The sequence below is a fragment of the Bradysia coprophila genome, unplaced genomic scaffold (assembly GCF_014529535.1).
Source record: "Bradysia coprophila strain Holo2 unplaced genomic scaffold, BU_Bcop_v1 contig_297, whole genome shotgun sequence".
NCBI classification, from domain to species: domain Eukaryota; kingdom Metazoa; phylum Arthropoda; class Insecta; order Diptera; family Sciaridae; genus Bradysia; species Bradysia coprophila.
The window spans coordinates 5,572,920-5,592,545 of record NW_023503555.1 but is presented as its reverse complement, the minus strand read 5'-3'; the positions used below and the strand labels follow the sequence as shown (position 1 = coordinate 5,592,545).

Sequence of the window (19,626 nt, the reverse complement as noted above, 5' to 3'; positions counted from 1 at the left end):
AGAGAGAAAAAAAATTCCAAATCATTCACAAGTCATTCAAGTAAAATCCGAACAAAGAACAGCATAAGAACAGCAGCATCTGCCGCTGCTTGTTTTCAAATAATAAAAAAATCTTTTTCAATCCATAATCTCATGAGTCATACAAACATATCAACAGGCAACAACATGCCTCGTTCTGTTGAGCGTATTATATATATACCTGTCGGTGTCGGTATCATATATCCATTGAAAGGTCAACATTATCGAACAGTCTAATGCAGTTGCACCCAATGTATAACACTCTGTTTTGCTTAGATTTTCGAAGAAATTTTCTCGTACCGACGAACGACTGTTGCTTATATCGGCGACCCGGTTTGTAAAATCTTTATTTGAACATTGTGATGGTGCATTTGAATGGGTTTCTTTGAAATCGTCAATGGACCAAACATATGACTGAAATGAGGATTTTCATAATTCAATAATCGGTTTCTATAGATTATTCGGTTGTATGAGTTGAGTAGGATGTTGCACTATACCTTCGATAACAATTGAATATCCAAAATTTGTTTCAGAATGGAGTTTGCAGGCAGAGCGTTTTTTGTTGGTTCGAAGCAGCTTCTATCGTTGGTGTTGTGTGTCTAACAAAGAAAATTATCAAGGGAAAAAATTATAGTGAGACGTGATGATAGTGTGTGAATACAATCAAGACCACCGAAGTTTACATCGTACACGTAGATATTTCTCGTTCTCTCTTTACAATAGTTGTATTGAACTAAGGTTGAATGCTATTTCAAGTCCTTCCTGGTATCTTTCCTTATTCAGACGAAGAATCCGATACCATCAGCAATATTACTTTGTAAATTAAGACATAAGCACTTGCGACACCTTCACCCTTTAAGGTTTTTTTTCAGGTCTTTTTGAAGTCTTTGGGTTGATTAACGATATTCTGACTAATTTCATCTAACCAAGGAACATCAGGAACCAGTTTACCACCACCTCGATAATCCCAAAAATCCAGATGGGAAACCAACAAAACTTTCAGAAACCCAAAAAAGCGTTGAGTTCTTATCCTGGTAAGATAATGGACCATGGAATTTTAGGAACCAGCCAACCACTACATCGATAATCTCAAAAGTTCAGACGATAACCCAACAAAACCTTCAGAAGTCCAGAAAGGCCTTGAGTTCTGGCCCTAAGAAGATAATGGATCATGGAAATTCATTCATTCAACCTATCACCAACTCGAAGAACCCAAAACTCCCGAAGATAACTAAAAAAATTGCAAAATCCCTGAAAACCCTTTAATTATCGCCCTGGGAAGACGATCATGAAATTTTAGGAACAAACCTTATCTCGATAGTGCCAGAATTTTGGACTGGAGTAGCTGGAGAAAATCGTTTCTCGGCATTAGTGCGCGCATGACATCAGGAATGCAGTTCCTACTAAAGATCTCTAAGATTCCAACTATTTTTTGTCATGTCTGACGCTTTTTCCCACTGGAAGAGACGGAGAGAAATTTTCTTCCCCTACTTTCTTCTTCAAGTCTTTTCCTACCCGATCAGTGTACGAAAGAACATATCAGGAAAGCTATCGAAGTGTGAGAAACATTTGACACTTGAAACCCTGAACATCTGCGTTAAAAACGATGGTTTCTCGTCCATTGGAACTAAATGTCCGAATATCGTAGATCGTCTCTTACCTTCGAAATGTCACCACCATCTTTTACGATTTGATTGAAGTCTTTTATCAACATCAACAGAATCAGGTAAACAAAGTCATCTCTGTAAGCGAAAATTGTTACAAATAAAATTCCGAAATCGATCTCAAAATTTGAAGACTCTTACAATGTAACAGAAGGCCGCTGTTTGAAAATATCGCCAACAATCGAATGAATTGCTGAAGGTTCAGTCTTATCGTCGAAGACCAGTTGACCATTTTTGCATAAACGGAAATTATTTTGTGGTTCTTCTATCAGACCTGATATCGCTCGACGCATTCTGTTGCTATATCCACTGAAGAGATCTATCGGACAGTAGTGACTTACTCTCTGAATCTTCCCTTCGCCGAGCTACAACGGAAAGGAGGAAAATGATTAAATTTCCAATGTCTGCAATAGGTTTGAAAATTATTCAAAACCTTCCAATACTGCATAGCACAATAGCGGCATTTATCAATTCCATTGAGATCAATGCCGGGAAATGGATTCGGGTTGCATTTACCCAGTGTCCATCCTTGTTTCGGTTTTATTTCAATGCAGTATGTATCTTGGTCACCGTTCCACTGCAATGGATTTGGAAATAACTGTAACCGCATCGGAATGCATATTTATACCTTTGTTGAAACCCTACCAGTTCGCTGCTTTTGTTTAACGATAATCGGTCTGGCATGAAAGCCACGTCAGGATATAGCAAACCGTATCGACATCGTACTTCTTTCACCGTTCGCTCTTCTGTATGGGGGACAGAATATTTTTGTATTTAAGTAAACAAAAATTGCGAATTTATCGCACAATAAATTTGTGGGTATTTGTGGTGTACATTGTACATAAGAACATCCCGTGTAAAATATAATGTTTTAAACAAAGCAGAGCAGAAAAATGAACTAAAATTGTTTTTCTCGAGAAGAGAAATATCGGATGACAAAGACTCGCTTTTTCATAAAATGTTTTTAAAATACAAAGACAAGAACGAAAAACAAAAAACTTTTCCGCATATGAAATTTTGCATGGAAAAAAATTCTTTTACATGCTTATGCATGGTAAAGTGCACTTTACATCACTGCTTGTGACAGGGAAAATGCACTTACCTTCCACAAACATGTACAATGTGTTACGTCACTGCTTGTAAATGCTTGTTTAGGCACGTGTGATTACTCCACTCGCCTTCGGCTCGTTCCGCAAACCTCACACTTGCCTAACAAATATTTACAAATAGTGACGTAACATACTATTACTATCTACCCCATGCGAAAGTGGACCATTACATAGCAATTTGTCCCCTACTAGAATGATCCATTATGTGTACTATTTTCGGTTCATTTTTCCATTTTCCTATGTGGAAATCAACTTTCGCATGTGAAACGTAAACCAGAATACATTCGATGCTCCTACTTACTTCAATACTTCAGTCACAATTTTGTGACAAAAGCAAACTCACAAGTGAGTTTTGAGCAACTTGATTCGATAACTGTTTTTCCACAAGTGTAATTGTATACCTTCGGCTCGGATATGCAAACTCTACACATGTCGAAAAGACAGTTACCGAATCTTGTTGCTCAAAAACACACTTCTAAGTTTGCCTTTGTCACAAAGTTGTTACATCACGTTATGAATCACTTTCGCAGCATCCAATGTAACCGACTATTTCATATATTTTACCTGGACGATACGGAAGCAGCCACCTATTAAATGCATTATAGTCGTTTATAATAACTTCAGCTATTTGCGGTATGACTGTGAATTCGTCCGTCAACAGAAGCGTAAATGATTGTACATAGGCAAGAGTTTGTTGCAGTTTTTCCAGTTCGGTATCATCCCTGCCACCATCATTGCATTCTGGGAAAAAAAAATGATTCACAAAATTACATGCTGTAGGTTTGATGAGTTGTCATTATGCAACTGTTGCGATAAAATGAACCACCCCCAGAGCTTTGAGATTTTTCTACTTGAAGAGATAATTGTATACGAAACGTAAGCTGATTTTCTTTTCGTACAATTTTTTTTTTGACCTCTTTTCATAATCCATAAATCTAGTCTCATTAAAGAATCTGTAGGCAGGGAGCCCACGTTCATATCAGTCGCTCATAAATTACAACGGTTTGAAACCAATGTTATATTGAAAACACTGCCGAAGACGGAACATTGGGGAATAATGGAAGCATTTATATAGAGATGCAATTCGCAAACGAATGCCACAAAATACACAAACGGAATTTTGAAAACCGACACATTTTCTGTTTTACTTCAATTTCTGATTTCTTATAAAATCATTTCTGATATAAAAATACATGCAAAATTAACAAAAAACTAGTAAACCACGAAACAGAAAATGTGTCGGTTTTCAAAATCGAAGTGACTATTTGCACTTAAGTGCAAATAGTCTTTTTTTACACTATTTGCACTTAAGTGTAATTAGTGTTTTAATACACTATTTGCACTTAAGTGTAATTAGTGTTTTAATACACTATTTGCACTTAAGTGCAAATAGTATTCTAATGCACTAATTACACTTAAGTGCAAATATAGTGTAAAAGAAGACTATTTGCACTTAAATTCATCGATTGTTCATCTTTTTTGATCCAATTTTAATTTGATAACTGGGTCTCAAGGCGATATTTTCATGAAGGCGACATCCACTTCTTCATTTAATCTTATTGTAAAGAGGTTACAAGAGCTTACATAGCCTCTTCTTCGCTATTCGCACACTGTAAGGTAAAAAACATGAATCCAGATATTATTTTTAGGACAGAATTCGCTCAGAAACTGAAAATATATGGAGAGATGATGATATAAATGACCAGAAAATGATCTTGTCAGAAAAATTACGTAATGGTAGCTTTCGAAACCAAATATTATTAATGTATTCATTCAGTCTTTATATCAGAATATTAATTAGATCAAATAGTCAGCTTATATTAACCTTTTATGAATCTGGTTGAGTAGTTTGTTTTGTTCCTAATTCATCCTTCTACAGATTGTGTGAGGGAGGAGTTTTCTTTAATACAACTAAATTCATCCTTCTACAAACTTTGCAATAAAAGAGTTTTGTTTGGTCTTACCGAATTCGTCCTTCTCCATCCACATGCTGAGTAAGGGTGTAGTTTGGTTTGTTATAACTGAATTCAGCCTTGTACAAACTGTTAAGGAAGGATTTTGGCTTGTTCCTACTGAATTCATCCTTCTACAAACTTTGCAATGAAAGAGTTTTGTTTGGTCCTACCGAATTCGTCCTTCTCCATCTACATACTGCGTAGGGATGTTGTTTGGTTTGTTCCAACTGAATTCATCCTTCTACAAATTGTATTAGGAAGGTGTCAGTTTGATCAACTGAAATCATCCTTCTACAAATTGAAGCGGATATTCCAGCTAATTTGTGACTTTTCGAAATATTTTCACCAAATGTTAACAGATTTCGGTAAACTTTTTTTCCCTGAAAGCTGTTGGCCAGACGCGTAGTGTTAGGTCAGTGGCCCAAATTCTCAGGGAGATACCACCATTAAAGTGTGTGCATTTTTTTAGCTAATTTGTGAAAAGACGCGTAGTTTGACACCAATATGAGGTCATTATAGGCGTAAAGTCACGGGGAGATATGACCAAAAAATGTTCCCACTAAATCTCTAACGATGCCGAAATTACTACATTGAAAAGTTACTGCATATTACGTCACGAAAAGAATAGCTTTGGGTTGATCAGGTTGGGTGAGTGAAGTAAGTGAAAGCAGCTTCCCAGTGGATGTTATCTCGAAAAATTTTGTAACAATTTTTTTAAACGGTTTTGAGCCAACATTTTGACATTAGGCTATTTTGTTCGACCTTGACAAAAGGCTACTTCCTCAAAAAGTGCGAATAGTGAAGAAGAGGCACAATGTGCGAATAGTCTCTTCTCGGATCAGCAATTATGGTCAATAGAGAGAATCGTAAGGATACGTACTTTTCGGTCATATGCAATGTGCATTAATAAGTTGAATTTTTTCCCATACTTAAATTGAAATTAATTATAATGTTCTAATACACTATTTGCACTTAAGTTAAATTAGGAAAAAGACTATTTGACCTTCCAGAGGTTAGCAGTCGCTATGGAACACGATTTTGCGCAGCACGCGCCTTTGAAAATTCCGCGAGTGTACATATTTTTTTAGAATTTTGATATCAAATTTCACCTTTTACGAATTGACGCCGTAAGTGCGGCGGAAATTCAAAATGGAAAGTGCGTAATACTTTCTAACGCAGCGTCATTTTCATACAAGGAAGCGTTGAAATGTATTTTTCGGTTCACTTTCTCATCGAATCGTTCACTTGAAATTCAAATTTTAGGTACACTTGAGGCGTGAATTGTAACGTAAAGCTGTTTCGTTAAATCGTGCTGTATTTGTCCTTGTACAGACTGTCTTTGTACGAACTGTAATACTTAGTATGTCTAGTATGTTTATCAAAACCTTTAAAAACTCAAAGACCTGTCGAAGTAACGTTCTTATTTTTTTTTTATCGTTTCACAGAGGGATGGAAACCATTACAATTAATCTGTTAATAAGTAATCTTCTTTTGGCTAAATATTCTCAACAGATTAATTTAAAATCTTTTACTTCATTTGTTTTAACATAAACGTTTCTACATAAGCATACATCGAACAGAGCTTATCGCCTAGTTTTGTCATCAATGCCGATAACAGATGACATAGTTAAGCCTTTTACATCGGAATTCGGGATACTGGTTATTTTCAAACATTTACAAGTCACAACCCATCTGCAGTGCAGGACTGGCTGCCAAAAAACTCATCAGGAAAAATAGATAGATTTGCAGAGCTTCAGGAATCGCTAGATTTCCCAGTATGGCCAGTCCATCTGACGAGAATATTTAATTCTATAGAATTACTAAGTACATAAAAACGTGTTCGATATGAAGACCAATTAACTTCATATTCGATAAGTTGCAGTCGGTAAGGTTTTGCTTTGCAATTACAACATCTATTACGTGCGCTTCAATATTGTTTTTCTATTTCCTTCGAAGCAGCTCAGCCTTCAACTTTGCAATAGAACGTTTCGCACACAGCGCATACATTAAGCTGCACAATGAATTATAACAAAATAATTGTGCACATCCGATAAACAAAAAAAGTTTCTTTCATAAGACAGGTACCTATGTACGTTTCCGCAAAAATGCTATTAACACTAAAATGTTACCAAGAACTTTTCGCTCAAAATATTTACTTCGTTCCGAGAATCTTTTACATAAATTATTTCCTAAGCTAAACAACGATTACCAGCTTGTATAGGCAACCATCATGTATATACAACAATTTTGGTGGAGTGTATAAATGCACGTATACTGTCAGATTAAAAATGTGTTTACTTTAAACATACCTACCGCTTGATGTAATAACTTTAAATAAACAACGAAAAAAATATTTTAACATTAAATTCCGTCGCAGTTTTAGGTTCTTAGTCGTTCTCAGATGGGCGAGCATATCACCAGTTAAAATTATTATCGAACATTGAATCTATTACTTCATTTAAAATATTTTCAACCGATTGAAATTGCGCTGATCGCTCACATTTCCAAATAAAGCTTCACAACAGCGAACAACTTATCACCACACTCTACACCGTTGGCTTTGATTCTCCCTAATGAAGGATGTCAAAGCAAACATAATTTATGACTGGAAGGTAGTCGATGCATGTTGTATCTATATAGTACAAACTATACGTATACCATAACTGGCTGTGTTTTCATGTACTCTAGCATGTAGTCGATGTATTTAATGATACAATTTCCAAGGAAATATTTTTACGCTTAAGGGTACGTCTCGTCATGTGTATAAATACAGTACACAAAGTTCGAAAACAAATAAAATTTAACGGAAAACACGTGCGACCATACAATTTCCTTTACTGTGTAGAAGTTTAAACGTTCACGCAAATAGAACATCCGTATGATTCATGGAGTTTGTCGTTTTTTTTTTTAACATTATAGAGGCTGAATATTGAATATTGTAGCCTGTTGCTTGCCACAAGCTATGTTGAAGAATTTCATACCACACATGTACGTCTCCTCAAAAAACAAAAAATGTTTTACCGTAATGTACCCAAAAATTGACTGCAGGTTTGAGTAGATGGACTCCAGGGGTTGCTCAAGAAATTTGTTTAATCAAAATTTGTTTAGAATGGCAGAAACCAATTAGATGAACGTTTCTCCAGTTTGAGTATTGAAAAGCAGATTGACACATTCATATCGAAAATGTTTCGGAGGGGTGGTGAAATTTTACAAAAAAAGGGTTTTAAATGGGGTGGTGAAGTATCTGGTGCGGTTTTACTGACTACTGACTAAAGTTACCTTGGAGTCCCTCTACTCAAACCTACAGTTAGCGTTTTGACTGGCTTTAATTCACTAGGTAACAATTTACATTGTGGGCATAGTGTATTGGGTAGGGATCATGCTCTGAGCGCGAAACACTGGTCTAAATGACATGTTGCTATAGGGAAAAAAACGGGATTGGGTGGATGTGGTGAGACTGGAGGATTGTGAGTTCAAAAAACAACTGTAATTTTTTAGGAAAGTGATTAAAGATTATCAACGTTAATAACGAAGGACATGCAAAAGCAAATAATTATCTGTTATCGACAGCTACAACAAAAGTAATCAATAAGCTCTGAGTTATAATGTTGTCTTTATAGGAAAACGGATGTTAAAACAATTGAAGTAAAAGATTTTGAAAGTACTGCTGATTTAAACGAATGAAGTAACAGATTCGGTCACTGCTGATGATTAAATAGAGTCAAAATGACCCAAAATTATATCTGCCAAATTTGAAGTTTTTGGACAAAATGATGTATGGACGACTTTTACATTATCAAAAATAAGGGGCACCTTCCATACATCACTTTTCGATTGGAACAGAGGTACCACCCGGAACCACCTGGAACCACTTGCAAAAATCAAGCAAAATTTTGACTCTGCCGCTATTATCCATAGAGTGTGTGTTGTCTGTATTGAGGCTATTTACTGATGATATACTTGTAAAGATTACGATAAAAAAAACAATATCGGTCACTTAAACACTACAATTTACCTAGCATTTCGGCTCACTCTAACTAGTCAATAATTGACATTTTTTTCAATGTTCATGTGGAATATTGGATCAGAGCCCTTAAGGGTAAAACACACATCCGTTGGTTCAAAAATAAAAAAATAAAAAAGGGATTGGTTCGCTGGGGCTCGCTGTCCAACGTACCAGTCAATGAAGTACAGAGATAATTCTAAAACGAGCCATCAGAACAGTCGGAGCGTTTGCTGCGACTGAGCCCCGTACAAACCCGTATATCTATTGCGTACGTGACCATAGTGCGTCTGTCACCCTACTTTGACCGTAAGCCTATTGCGCCGGTTAATGTAGTTAAAGTAAAATTATTATGTAATGTGTACATCTTAGAAATTGCGCATAGCGCAATTAAGAAGCCCCGTACGACGTTCCTTTCAAATGAAACAAAAATTTCAAATCGCCCTAAAATTTTAATTTATTGAGTATAAATACACATAGGGCCCTAGTACCGGCCTTAGTCCGAGGACCCAAATTTAATTTTTTTTTCAACTACATTCTGTTCGTCCTTTTATTACCTTCCAAATGAAACAAAAATTACGAAAAACGGATGAAATTTGCTCGAGTTATATGTAAAATACACATAGGGCCCTAGTAGAGGCTTAGTCCAAGGACCCATTTTTTTTTTCAAAAACATTCTATTCGGCCTTCCATTACCTTCTAAATCAAACAAAAATTACGACAAACGGATGAAATTTACTCGAGTTGTATGTAAAATACACATAGGGCCCTAGTACCGGCCTTAGTCCGAGGACCCAAATTAATTTTTTTTTTCAACAACATTCTATTCGGCCTTTGATTACCTTCCAAATGAAACAAAAATTACGACAAACGGATGAAATTTACTCGAGTTGTATGTAAAATACACATAGGGCCCTAGTAGCGGCCTTAGTCCGAGGACCCAAATTAAATTTTTTTTCAACAACATTCTATTCGGCCTTTGATTACCTTCCAAATCAAACAAAAATTACGAAAGACGGATGAAATTTACTCGAGTTATATGTAAAATACACATAGGGCCCTAGTAGCATTTCACTTCTAAGGCCCTAACTCACGGTCCACTCACACGATTTAAAAAAAAAAAATTCCTGGATTGGTATTGTCATTTACATTTCCATTGTTTGTTTTGCCATAAATATCACCAAAAGACCTTAAATCACTTAGGTGGCCCTAACTCATCTTCGAACTTAGCCTCACTATTTCGACTATCTTTCAGGTAAAAAAAAAATTTTGAAATCGGATTTGATTTACTCAAGATATCGACGTGACGGGCAGACGGACAGACGGACAGACAAAATTTTCATTGCGGATTCGTCATCTATGAACATAGGCAAACACTTTGCCCTTACCGTCTGCTTCGAATTCCATCAATTACACACGGCATCGTAATCCTATAAGCCCCTTTGTACTTCGTACGGGGCTAAAAATCATCTGTTATCGATAGCTGCAACAAAAATAATCAAGGAGCTCTGACTCATAACATTGTCGTTATAGCAAAACGGATGTTGAAACAATTGAAGTAAAAGATTTTGCAATAAACGTTAGCTAAACAGCCTCGAGGCTGTTTAACGTTAGCTAAACAGCCTCGAGGCTGTTTAACGTTAGCTGATGATTTAAACAAATGGAGTAACAGATTCGGTCACTACTAATGATAATCTTGCAGATTATAAAGGGTTAATAATTACGACGGAAAAACAATATCGGACACTTGAACGCTATAATACACCTAGCGATGTACGCTATTGACCTCACTCGTATCTAGTTATTATGCTCAATAAACAAACCGATTTTTTTTGTTAGAAAAACTTAATTAACATCAAATAAGAAAATGCCGTCCCACAGTAACAGTGTCATAGCAATTGATAGTTGTAAATAGCTTTGCGTGCAATTTCACGTAGACTCCAATCAATGTTTATTTTTAAACAAACACACAGAGAGAACGGCAGAGCGCTTACATTGTGTTTGCATACATGTGACCCTAATAATAAACCTTGTTTAAAAAGAAACTATCGACCGCTTCGTTTATAATATGGAAAATTTGTGTACCTATAGAGTGATTAATGAACTTAAAGCGTAAATATTGTTGCTGCTCTCACCACTATAATTATATTAACTTTGCACACAGTAAATTGTATCGTTGCTAAGCTAAAGCATCACAATGCAATGTTTTGACCATATGATCCCCCAACATCAGTCTTTCGGTAAAAATTTAACATTTTGTACGAACCTTTCACCACTTTTAGTAGTCGCAAAATTTGCCTCCGTTGGTTGATTGATAGAACTAAATTAGCATTTCCTTCTGCTCGATAAGCCATACCATTTTGACTGATAGTGGCGTCGTCGGTCCCATTGTTATCGGAAATTAAAAGCTGAATCGACAATTCATCACTTTTACTGGGTTCAGTCAATTGATTTCCAGCCATCATCATTTAAAATGTTGAGGATGCGGTTGCGATATTTTTTTGCAGCAATTATCTCCGTTAAAATTGGCTGTAACAGAATATATATTCCACTATTGATTTTTTGATTGCGAATCTACGTAAATTTGATTATACGACTGAATATGGACATGTACTGGACTATAAACGAAACTTCTAAGGACACATAACGTGTTGCACTGTTTGTTTTTGTCAACTGAACACTGACACTTTACAAATACTTCACATTTGAGGTCGCCAGCATTTTCGACATAAACGATAATATGCCCCGTCAAAAATGGTGACCCCGTCGGTCATAGTACATGGGGCATTACTGTTGGAATTTATTTTTAGTGTTGGATAATATCGTTATTGGCCAAAACGCTGGCTTTCTCTCATGTCACAGAGTTTATCTACAGAATTGATGTGGTGGCGCTGATGAAAGCGTAAAAGATTGGAATTTTTTGTAGGAGTTGTAGGAGTAATCGACGTAACACTATAGTGAGTAACAGACGAGTTAGTTTGCAAGTATCACAACGTTGTTTCCGAAGTAACGAAGTCCGTAGCAGCAAGGTTCTGAAAAAACCAGGTTAAGACAACTCTGAGTTGATCACGAAGGCGGTGACACACAAATTGAGTTCAGCGGCTACGAAGTTTATATGAAAAATGCAAAATTCCGAATTTTCCTAAAAAAACATTTTCTTCAAGTTGATTTCACACACAATCTGTACTAAGTGCGTTTATCGATTTCGGTGAAACGAAAACCGTTCACATGTAATGGATAATTTTAGCTGGGGGCAAATGGCTATGTAAGGGTCAACTTTCGCATGGGGTAGATAGTCAAATAATTTGGCTATAAAAACACGAAATTCGCCGGAAATTTATTTTCGCAGTTAGCTCAAAATCATTGAAATTTATCCTTTGGAAGTAGACTGATATCTCTTCTTGTTTACGACTGAAAAATCGTAAACAAAAAAGAGACATAACGGCCACTCAGGGGTGAACGATTGAGTTGCAGTGATTTCCTCACATCAATTAAAAATCAAGAATCGATACTGAACAACCTACAATCATCGTCAGAACGATTTCGTGAGATGCACAATTGTTTGCCTAGGCAGGTTCACTCAGAGATGAGCTAGTTATCCGAAAAACCGGAGTTGTCGGTACGGTTTGAACCGAACCATAAACTTCGGTTTGGTTTATTACCAAATCAATCCATCTTAACGAGTCTGGCTGAATTTCATATTGTTTTACTGGCAAACCGGAATTTTCGGTTTGGTCTAAACCGAACCGAAGTTTACGGTTCGGTTCAAACCGAAAATTCCGGTTTTTCGAATAACCGGCTCATCTCAGGGTCCACTATCCAGAAACTTTAAAAATTGTCAAACTGAACACCTTATACTGACTCTGTTACTTCATTCGATCTAACATTTTGAAATTCAAAGGTCTTTGACTTCATTAGTTACAGAATACATTTTGCTATATGAGGTACATTAGCCAGAGTTAATTGCTCCTTTTATCATTGCTGTCTATAACAGATGACATAGCTTGTAAACGACCAAATAGCGAATAGGTTGATCTTCAATATAATAGAGGCCCAAAAGTAGAGCTAACTGTTGTAATTGTAGAAACCAAAATAAACAGAGGAAATGGTAAGACTATTGCCTTATAAAGCGGGATGTAAGGTTCAAGCAAACGGTAGCTTTTAATACAGTCAGATATCCCAATGCTGATATTTATTCATTTATTCGGAAAGATGTCGAAGCGATTAAAAACATTTAGATGCCATTTTACCATTTGCAATTACTGATGCATGTGTCAATGTTTCCATGTCTCTTCTATATGTCCATATATCCAGCCATATATGAACCAATGTTATTATTCAATAGATGTAGGTTGTTATGCATACATATGTATGAATATACGGTGTGCAAAGAGTTCAGATAAGGTTATTTGCCTTTCGACTGGCTTTCGATCGCTGTTGCTGATTATATATTGGTTTCGTTATCAATGTTACTCGCGTAAACACATTTCGTTTTGATGTAATTTTTGATCTGCTTTTGGACTATTTGACTCTTTTTTCCGTATTTATTTCATTGCTTTGATTATTTGAACAGATTGCATAACGTATGCCAGCAAAATAATGACGAGCAAGCTGAAAATAAAAAGAAAAACTTAAATCAGTCAGTTTCATCGACCGCTATTTTGATTTCGCTTTAATTTATGGAGATTGAATGTTTTCCAAGCTACTTAAGAAATAGTGTACTAGTGCACCCATAGGTGTTTCTTAGACACGTCGTCTGCCTAATAAAGCATTTTACATTCTACATTCTAGACGGTACTTTTCATGTTTCAAGCACTACATTCGACATGAAAAATCCACTACATAACTCGGAACAAAAATGACGAGTAACGTTTTTGTGTGCTAAGTGACCTCGTGTTCGTCTCGGCTCAACAAAATTCACACAAAAAATTGCCTTTCCAACTTTTCCCCTTGTTATGTATATGACAATAATATTGCACCGAGTGGCACAACAAAGACATATTATGAAGTGTGCAGTTTTCGCATATTATGTTGCTGAGTTGTGAAAAAAAAGAGACTTCATTTCACTCATGCCTTTGTATCAAAGCCTAATTTACGGAATAAAATTCCTGAAATTTCCAAAAATTCCTGAATTCAATAGTCCAGTAATCATAATTTTCATGAACTTAATTTCCTGAAATAAGACCTGATTTATATAGCAAAACCTGAAATATTCGTCAAGCTTAACTCCAGAAGAATGAACGAGTTTTTACTAAACACATTCAAACAATGTCAAGCTCGAGGTCGAGCTTCACTGAACTGTGGAAAACTACGAACTATTTGTTCCGATTTATTGCGGTCATGGTAAAAGTATTGGAAAATGTGGTATACAATGGAAATAGTGGATTTGAGATGATAAGTAGTGGACTGTGGACGTCATGTATGGACATCCCCTTCTATCCGATATTACTGCCGAATTCGCCGAAGGAAGTTTGATGATTAAAATCTATTTACTCGCTGCCCTATGCGAAAATTACCTATTATATAGCAATTTGCACCCTGAGGGAATGATTCATAACAAGACGAGAAGTATCATTATTTACGTCTTCTTCAGATCTTCACTCGTCGTAAAGAGAGATACCAGAGCTTGTTCCTCAAATACACACGAGTGAGATTGCTTTTATCACAAATTAGTTTCAAAAAGCTACTCATTCTGCCATTTTTTATCGATACCGATGATGATGATGATAAATGAGCTCTAGCTAAAGTCTTCATATAGTGCAAAAATTCACGCTAAGCCAAATGTAGTAGAAGATTTTACTGTTGAAATGTTTAGATAAAAAGTAGTAACAGATTCGATAACTATTCCGATAACTGCCGTCTGTAAATGGTTATTGTTTTCAACAAGGGGTTGCTCACTTAACCGATTGAAACAACTTTATTTAATTGATTTATCACGATTTGTTACTTAGTGACGATGTTTGATCTGGTTAATCGATGGTTAATCAATGGTTAATCATGGTTAATCATGGTTAATCAGGTTAATCAAAAAGAGTGATGCTGTCGAACGTTTCTATCTTGCTTAAAGTACGCAGATATAAATTACTATGCCAGTAGATGTTTTCAGTCTTATTTAATAAAATAAATTTATTGTCGGTCTCGTTCAAATTCAATACTATTTTGTGGAAAACAATTGTGCATACTTGACATTTTAATAACAATCTCTGGACTCTGTGAGAATCGTACTTATTGACCACTTATCATTTTCACTTTCCAGAGTGATACAAACAACCTCGCACATAGTCATACTTAAAGTTAACATGTCAGCACAAAATGTTTTATGTTTCAGAAAATCAATAGTTAAGTGGAAGTATAGACATATTTAGCTATAAGCTATGTGTGCGGAGAGCGCTGTATATTCAATTATATCGTACACAACATTTTTAATGACTATGCCACATGCCAGTTGAGAAATATGTATAACGAAAAATAAAGAGCCAGCAGTTTTATTAAAATTAAATGCCAGAAAAGGTTAAATTTTGTGGAAAAAAAAAATAAATATTAAAAATGCGTATTCATACTTCATATACGATAATAATAAATGAAATGCGAGGAGGTTATGAATTGTACAACTCACTGGAAAAAAAAATATTTATAAATATTTTCCCATTCAAGCTGTCGGATTATTGTAATTTTTCCATTTCCATTGAAACGAAAACAATCCAACAAACCATGTCAGAGATTTGCATTTTTGTTTGATTTGAATTCTCGTTTGTCATTTTTAATTCGGATCAAATCTTAAAAGCTCATTGATTCAACTATTCTATTCTCTTCCAACATACTGTTTTTCTATCGGATAGAGTTGCGGGAAAGGATCTTGAGCCTTTGTCTTGACTTGTGTGTGCACTTTACAGGGCCTATTATTTGGGAATTAATTCCCAAAATTCCCAAATATTCCCAAATATTCCCAAATATTCTCAAATATTCCCAAATATTCTCAAATATTCCCAAATATTCCCAAAAATTCCCAAATATTGAACTGAAGTGAAGAAGTCGTCTGTAGAGACGCAGATGTCTTTTCACTCAGGAACTACCCTTTAAATATTTGAACGATCAGTGGATATTATCCTTATAAACTTTTTAATACACAAAATGACCTGTTTTAAGCCGATGGAGGAACCCCAAAAGATTTAAGTGTTAAGTGCAATGAAAATAACACTTTGTTCATAAGGAATATGCATTGACATTGCCTAATCACGTCAAGCACATTACGTCCGAGGTTCCAAATTTTTGGGAATATTTGGAAATATTTGGGAATTTTTGGGAATATTTGGGAATATTTGGAAATATTTGGGAATTTTTGGGAATTTTTGGGAATATTTGGGAATTTTTGGGAATATTTGGGAATATTTGGAAATATTTGAGAATTTTTGGGAATATTTGGGAATATTTGGGAATTTTTGGGAATATTTGGGAATATTTGGAAATATTTGGGAATTTTTGGGAATTTTTGGGAATATTTGGGAAGTAGAAGATTGAAGAAATGTATACGATAGAAAATACCTGCTGTAATGTCGCTGTATATTCCTAAGTCACTCGTGAACAGCTACTCTTAGCTTTCTTTTGAATTTCGACTGACCGAAATCAGCGTTTTTTTTTCCGGGACTTTCTTATATACTACCACTACATATAAGAAAGTTCCGAAAAAAATGGGACTGATTTCGGTCAGTCGAAATTCAAAAAAACTCTAAAAAAAAACTTCTGATGGATGTCATTAAATGTCAGTGGCATTTAGACACGACTCATAAAGCCTGGTTGATAACAATACAAAAAAAGAAACCTAACATTTTGGCAGAATATATTCAAAAGGATTAATTTTTTGGAATTAATTCCTAAATATTCCCAAAAATTCCCAAATATTCTCAAATATTCCCAAAATTCCCAAATATTCCCAAATATTCCCAAAATTCCCAAATATTCTCAAATATTCTCAAATATTCCCAAATATTCTCAAATATTCCCAAATATTCCCAAATATTCCCAAATATTCCCAAAATTCCTGAATATTCCCAAAATCGATTCCCAAATAATAGGCCCTGTTTAGTACAAAAGCGTGAATTTTGGACAGTGGATGAGAACATTCTAAAACGGTTGGGGGACACATAGAAATCAACCTATTCCATTTCAAAGTATTCGTTACGTAGGTTACGTATATGAATAAATTATTACCTGAGAACCATTTATACGCGATATGGGGCCGAGAAAGGAGAACGTTCAAACTTTTTCTTAGGAAAAATATTAAAAATTGTTACGGAGTCCTGAGATCATGCGCTGTACGCTAGCATCAAATTTTTCTGTTAATGACAAAATACTGACACCGGGCTATTGCCACTACATCTTGCTTGAAATAGCGAAACGACATTAAAATAGAAAAAGAGGATGTATTGAGGGATTCTTCTGAATTTTGACTTGGTGTCTAGGTAACAAAACCAGTCTCAGATATTTTTGATTTTCCATACCTGGCTGGATGTAAGTCGCCAAAAGTAGAAAAGGTTTCCGTAAGGTGGCGAGGACACGGGCCTGTATGGGCCCGTTGGAAAGCTGAGGTCAAGTACTACAGGGGCAAATATTACCATCAAAAAATTTTAAACCGGCCGAAAATATGACCTCCGGAAAATTAATTAAAAGCGATGGAACCTCGGGGTATTTTGACGAGTGCGGTGACATTACTAATACAATTATTTGATTAAATTATTATTTATTATGCATGTGGATGACCTCAACTTTACAGTGATACCCGACCGTAGAAGTTTGGCGGGGTGGAACACACAGTAATTATCTGTTAAGTAGTCACGTGTTAAACTACTACATAGGAGTACCGCTGTAAAGCTGAGGTTTTCCACTATCATAATAATAATTTAATCAAATTGTTGTATCAGTGATGTCACAGCCCTCGTCAAAATACCCCGAGGTTCCATCGCTTGTGATTAATTTTTCGGAGGTTATTAACTTGACACCTACTGAACATACCAACACTTGGTTTAAGGCTAAGGATTCTCTACCTGTTCTGTCCATGCCTTCAGATAAAATTACCAAAGTTTTCACTTTAGATAGAGATTTCGAAGTCGTCGTCCCTAGCCGAGAAGAATGGCTGAATGGCACATTCCCACCAAAGATAGGCACTGTTCTATATACAGACGGTTCAGTTATTAAGGACAATGCTGGAGCAGGCATGTATTGCTCTAAGCTAAATATCGAAATGCAAATTCCACTAGGAGAGTTTTCATCGATTTTTCTTGCCGAACTTCGGGCTATCTTGGCCGCAGGCCATTCTTTGGTAGATGACAATTCCATTCGACAATCAATATATATTTGTTCAGACAGCCAAGCATCCCTAAAAGCACTTAAGTCGTACACACAAAGTTCTGCCCTGTCGTTAGAATGCTGGCACCTAGTGAACCAAATAGCGCAGGTAAACAATTTGAAGCTAGTATGGGTTCCAGCACACTCGGGCTTCGAGGGTAACGAAAAAGCTGATACGCTAGCCAAGGCGGCAGCTTTGAGCAAGACATATGGTCCGGAACCCATAACTAGCGTACCGCCGTCGATAGCTGAACGACAGATACTTTCCTTAAGAGAAAAGAAATTCAGAGAACACTGGGCTAATATCAGATCATGCCGACAGTCCAAACATTGCATACGCATCAGCAGGATCAACACCAAGTACTTAATTAATGTCAGTCGTACGAGGTTAAAATTATACACTGGAGTGATCACTGGACACTACGGCTTCAACAAACACCTCACCACTATAGGCAAACGTTCTGATTCGAGCTGTGACCAATGCGGTCACCATACTGACACAGCTGAGCATTTTCTGTGTGACTGCCCTGCCTACATCCTAAACAGGATGAAGCATCTGGGCAACTACACCATTAAATACCAGTCCATCAAACATTTGCTACCCAAGGACGTCCTGAACTTCATCGTTAGTTCAGGTAGATTCCAGGAATCAGCATAGAACCGTAACAAATCATCGATAGTAGCACAATAGGCCCAACGGAGGCCTCCGTGCGCGATTTAACTCACAGTAGTTAATCAGCTATCTCCTTAATAATAATAATAATAATATTACTAATAATGGGATTTCTCATACAAAATTTGAATTAGCTCCCACAGGTAATGTGGTTTTTGCGAGGTTTTTGTATGAGAAATTACTTACTTGGTGCTAGATCTGTCAACTTTTTCGTCAGAGTACCAACAAACAATTTCATGTAACACAAAGTAACGTTATCGGTACTAAATCCTAGGCGTAACCTAATAACCGATTCAATCCGATGTCATTATTGTGGACAACTACCTGATGAAGCGAATAATTTGTGTTGCGCTTGAGGTTCGAACCCTCAACTGGCCATCCTATAATGCAATATAAATCTTGACTTACACACTGCACGATTGAGTGGTTCCCGCAACTCCAATGCAACGAAAGTGTAACAAAATTCAACAACTCAACAATTATTCGTAAATCCACAGATTATCCGCTGAGATTTGGTGTTTTAATTTAAAAAAAAGAAAAAAACTAAAAGCAAGCTTCCCAGACGTAATACCCAGAAACAATATCTGGAATTAATGTAAATCCGTTTTGTTTCCGACGAAATAAAAACTTGACAAAGTTTTTAATAAAACTGGGTACTCAATGTAAAAACTAACAAAATGTTGGCTCTACACAGCAGATGGATTACATGCAATATGTATCGTCAACTTTAAAAATAAAAATGTTCTGCTACTCAGACATCATTATCTCGACATGTGTTTTAATTTTATGTCAGAAAATTTTCTACGAAAGTACAAGGGAAATGGTATCACATAAAAGAACTCAACGGAAAAAAAATCAATGC

At 36.0% G+C, this 19,626-nt stretch overlaps 1 protein-coding gene across 2 annotated transcripts in view; it reads right to left on the bottom strand.

Moving 5' to 3' along the window:
* The window catches only part of LOC119078441 (inositol-pentakisphosphate 2-kinase), a 63,485-nt gene that overhangs the window by 375 nt on the left and 43,484 nt on the right, over positions 1-19,626 (bottom strand). The window contains exons 2-10 of one of the 2 annotated variants that reach the window (XM_037185963.1): positions 13,000-13,360; positions 11,016-11,278; positions 3,356-3,532; positions 2,328-2,428; positions 2,116-2,259; positions 1,824-2,047; positions 1,679-1,760; positions 516-617; positions 200-432 (exon numbers count right to left, since the gene is read on the bottom strand). In XM_037185963.1, the coding sequence (XP_037041858.1) occupies positions 200-432; positions 516-617; positions 1,679-1,760; positions 1,824-2,047; positions 2,116-2,259; positions 2,328-2,428; positions 3,356-3,532; positions 11,016-11,217 (1,265 nt within the window). In that variant the 5' untranslated portion in view covers positions 11,218-11,278; positions 13,000-13,360. Of the gene's footprint in view, positions 1-199; positions 433-515; positions 618-1,678; positions 1,761-1,823; positions 2,048-2,115; positions 2,260-2,327; positions 2,429-3,355; positions 3,533-11,015; positions 11,279-11,343; positions 11,422-12,999; positions 13,361-19,626 lie in introns of those variants that run through there. The other variant, XM_037185964.1, reaches the window with a different exon arrangement.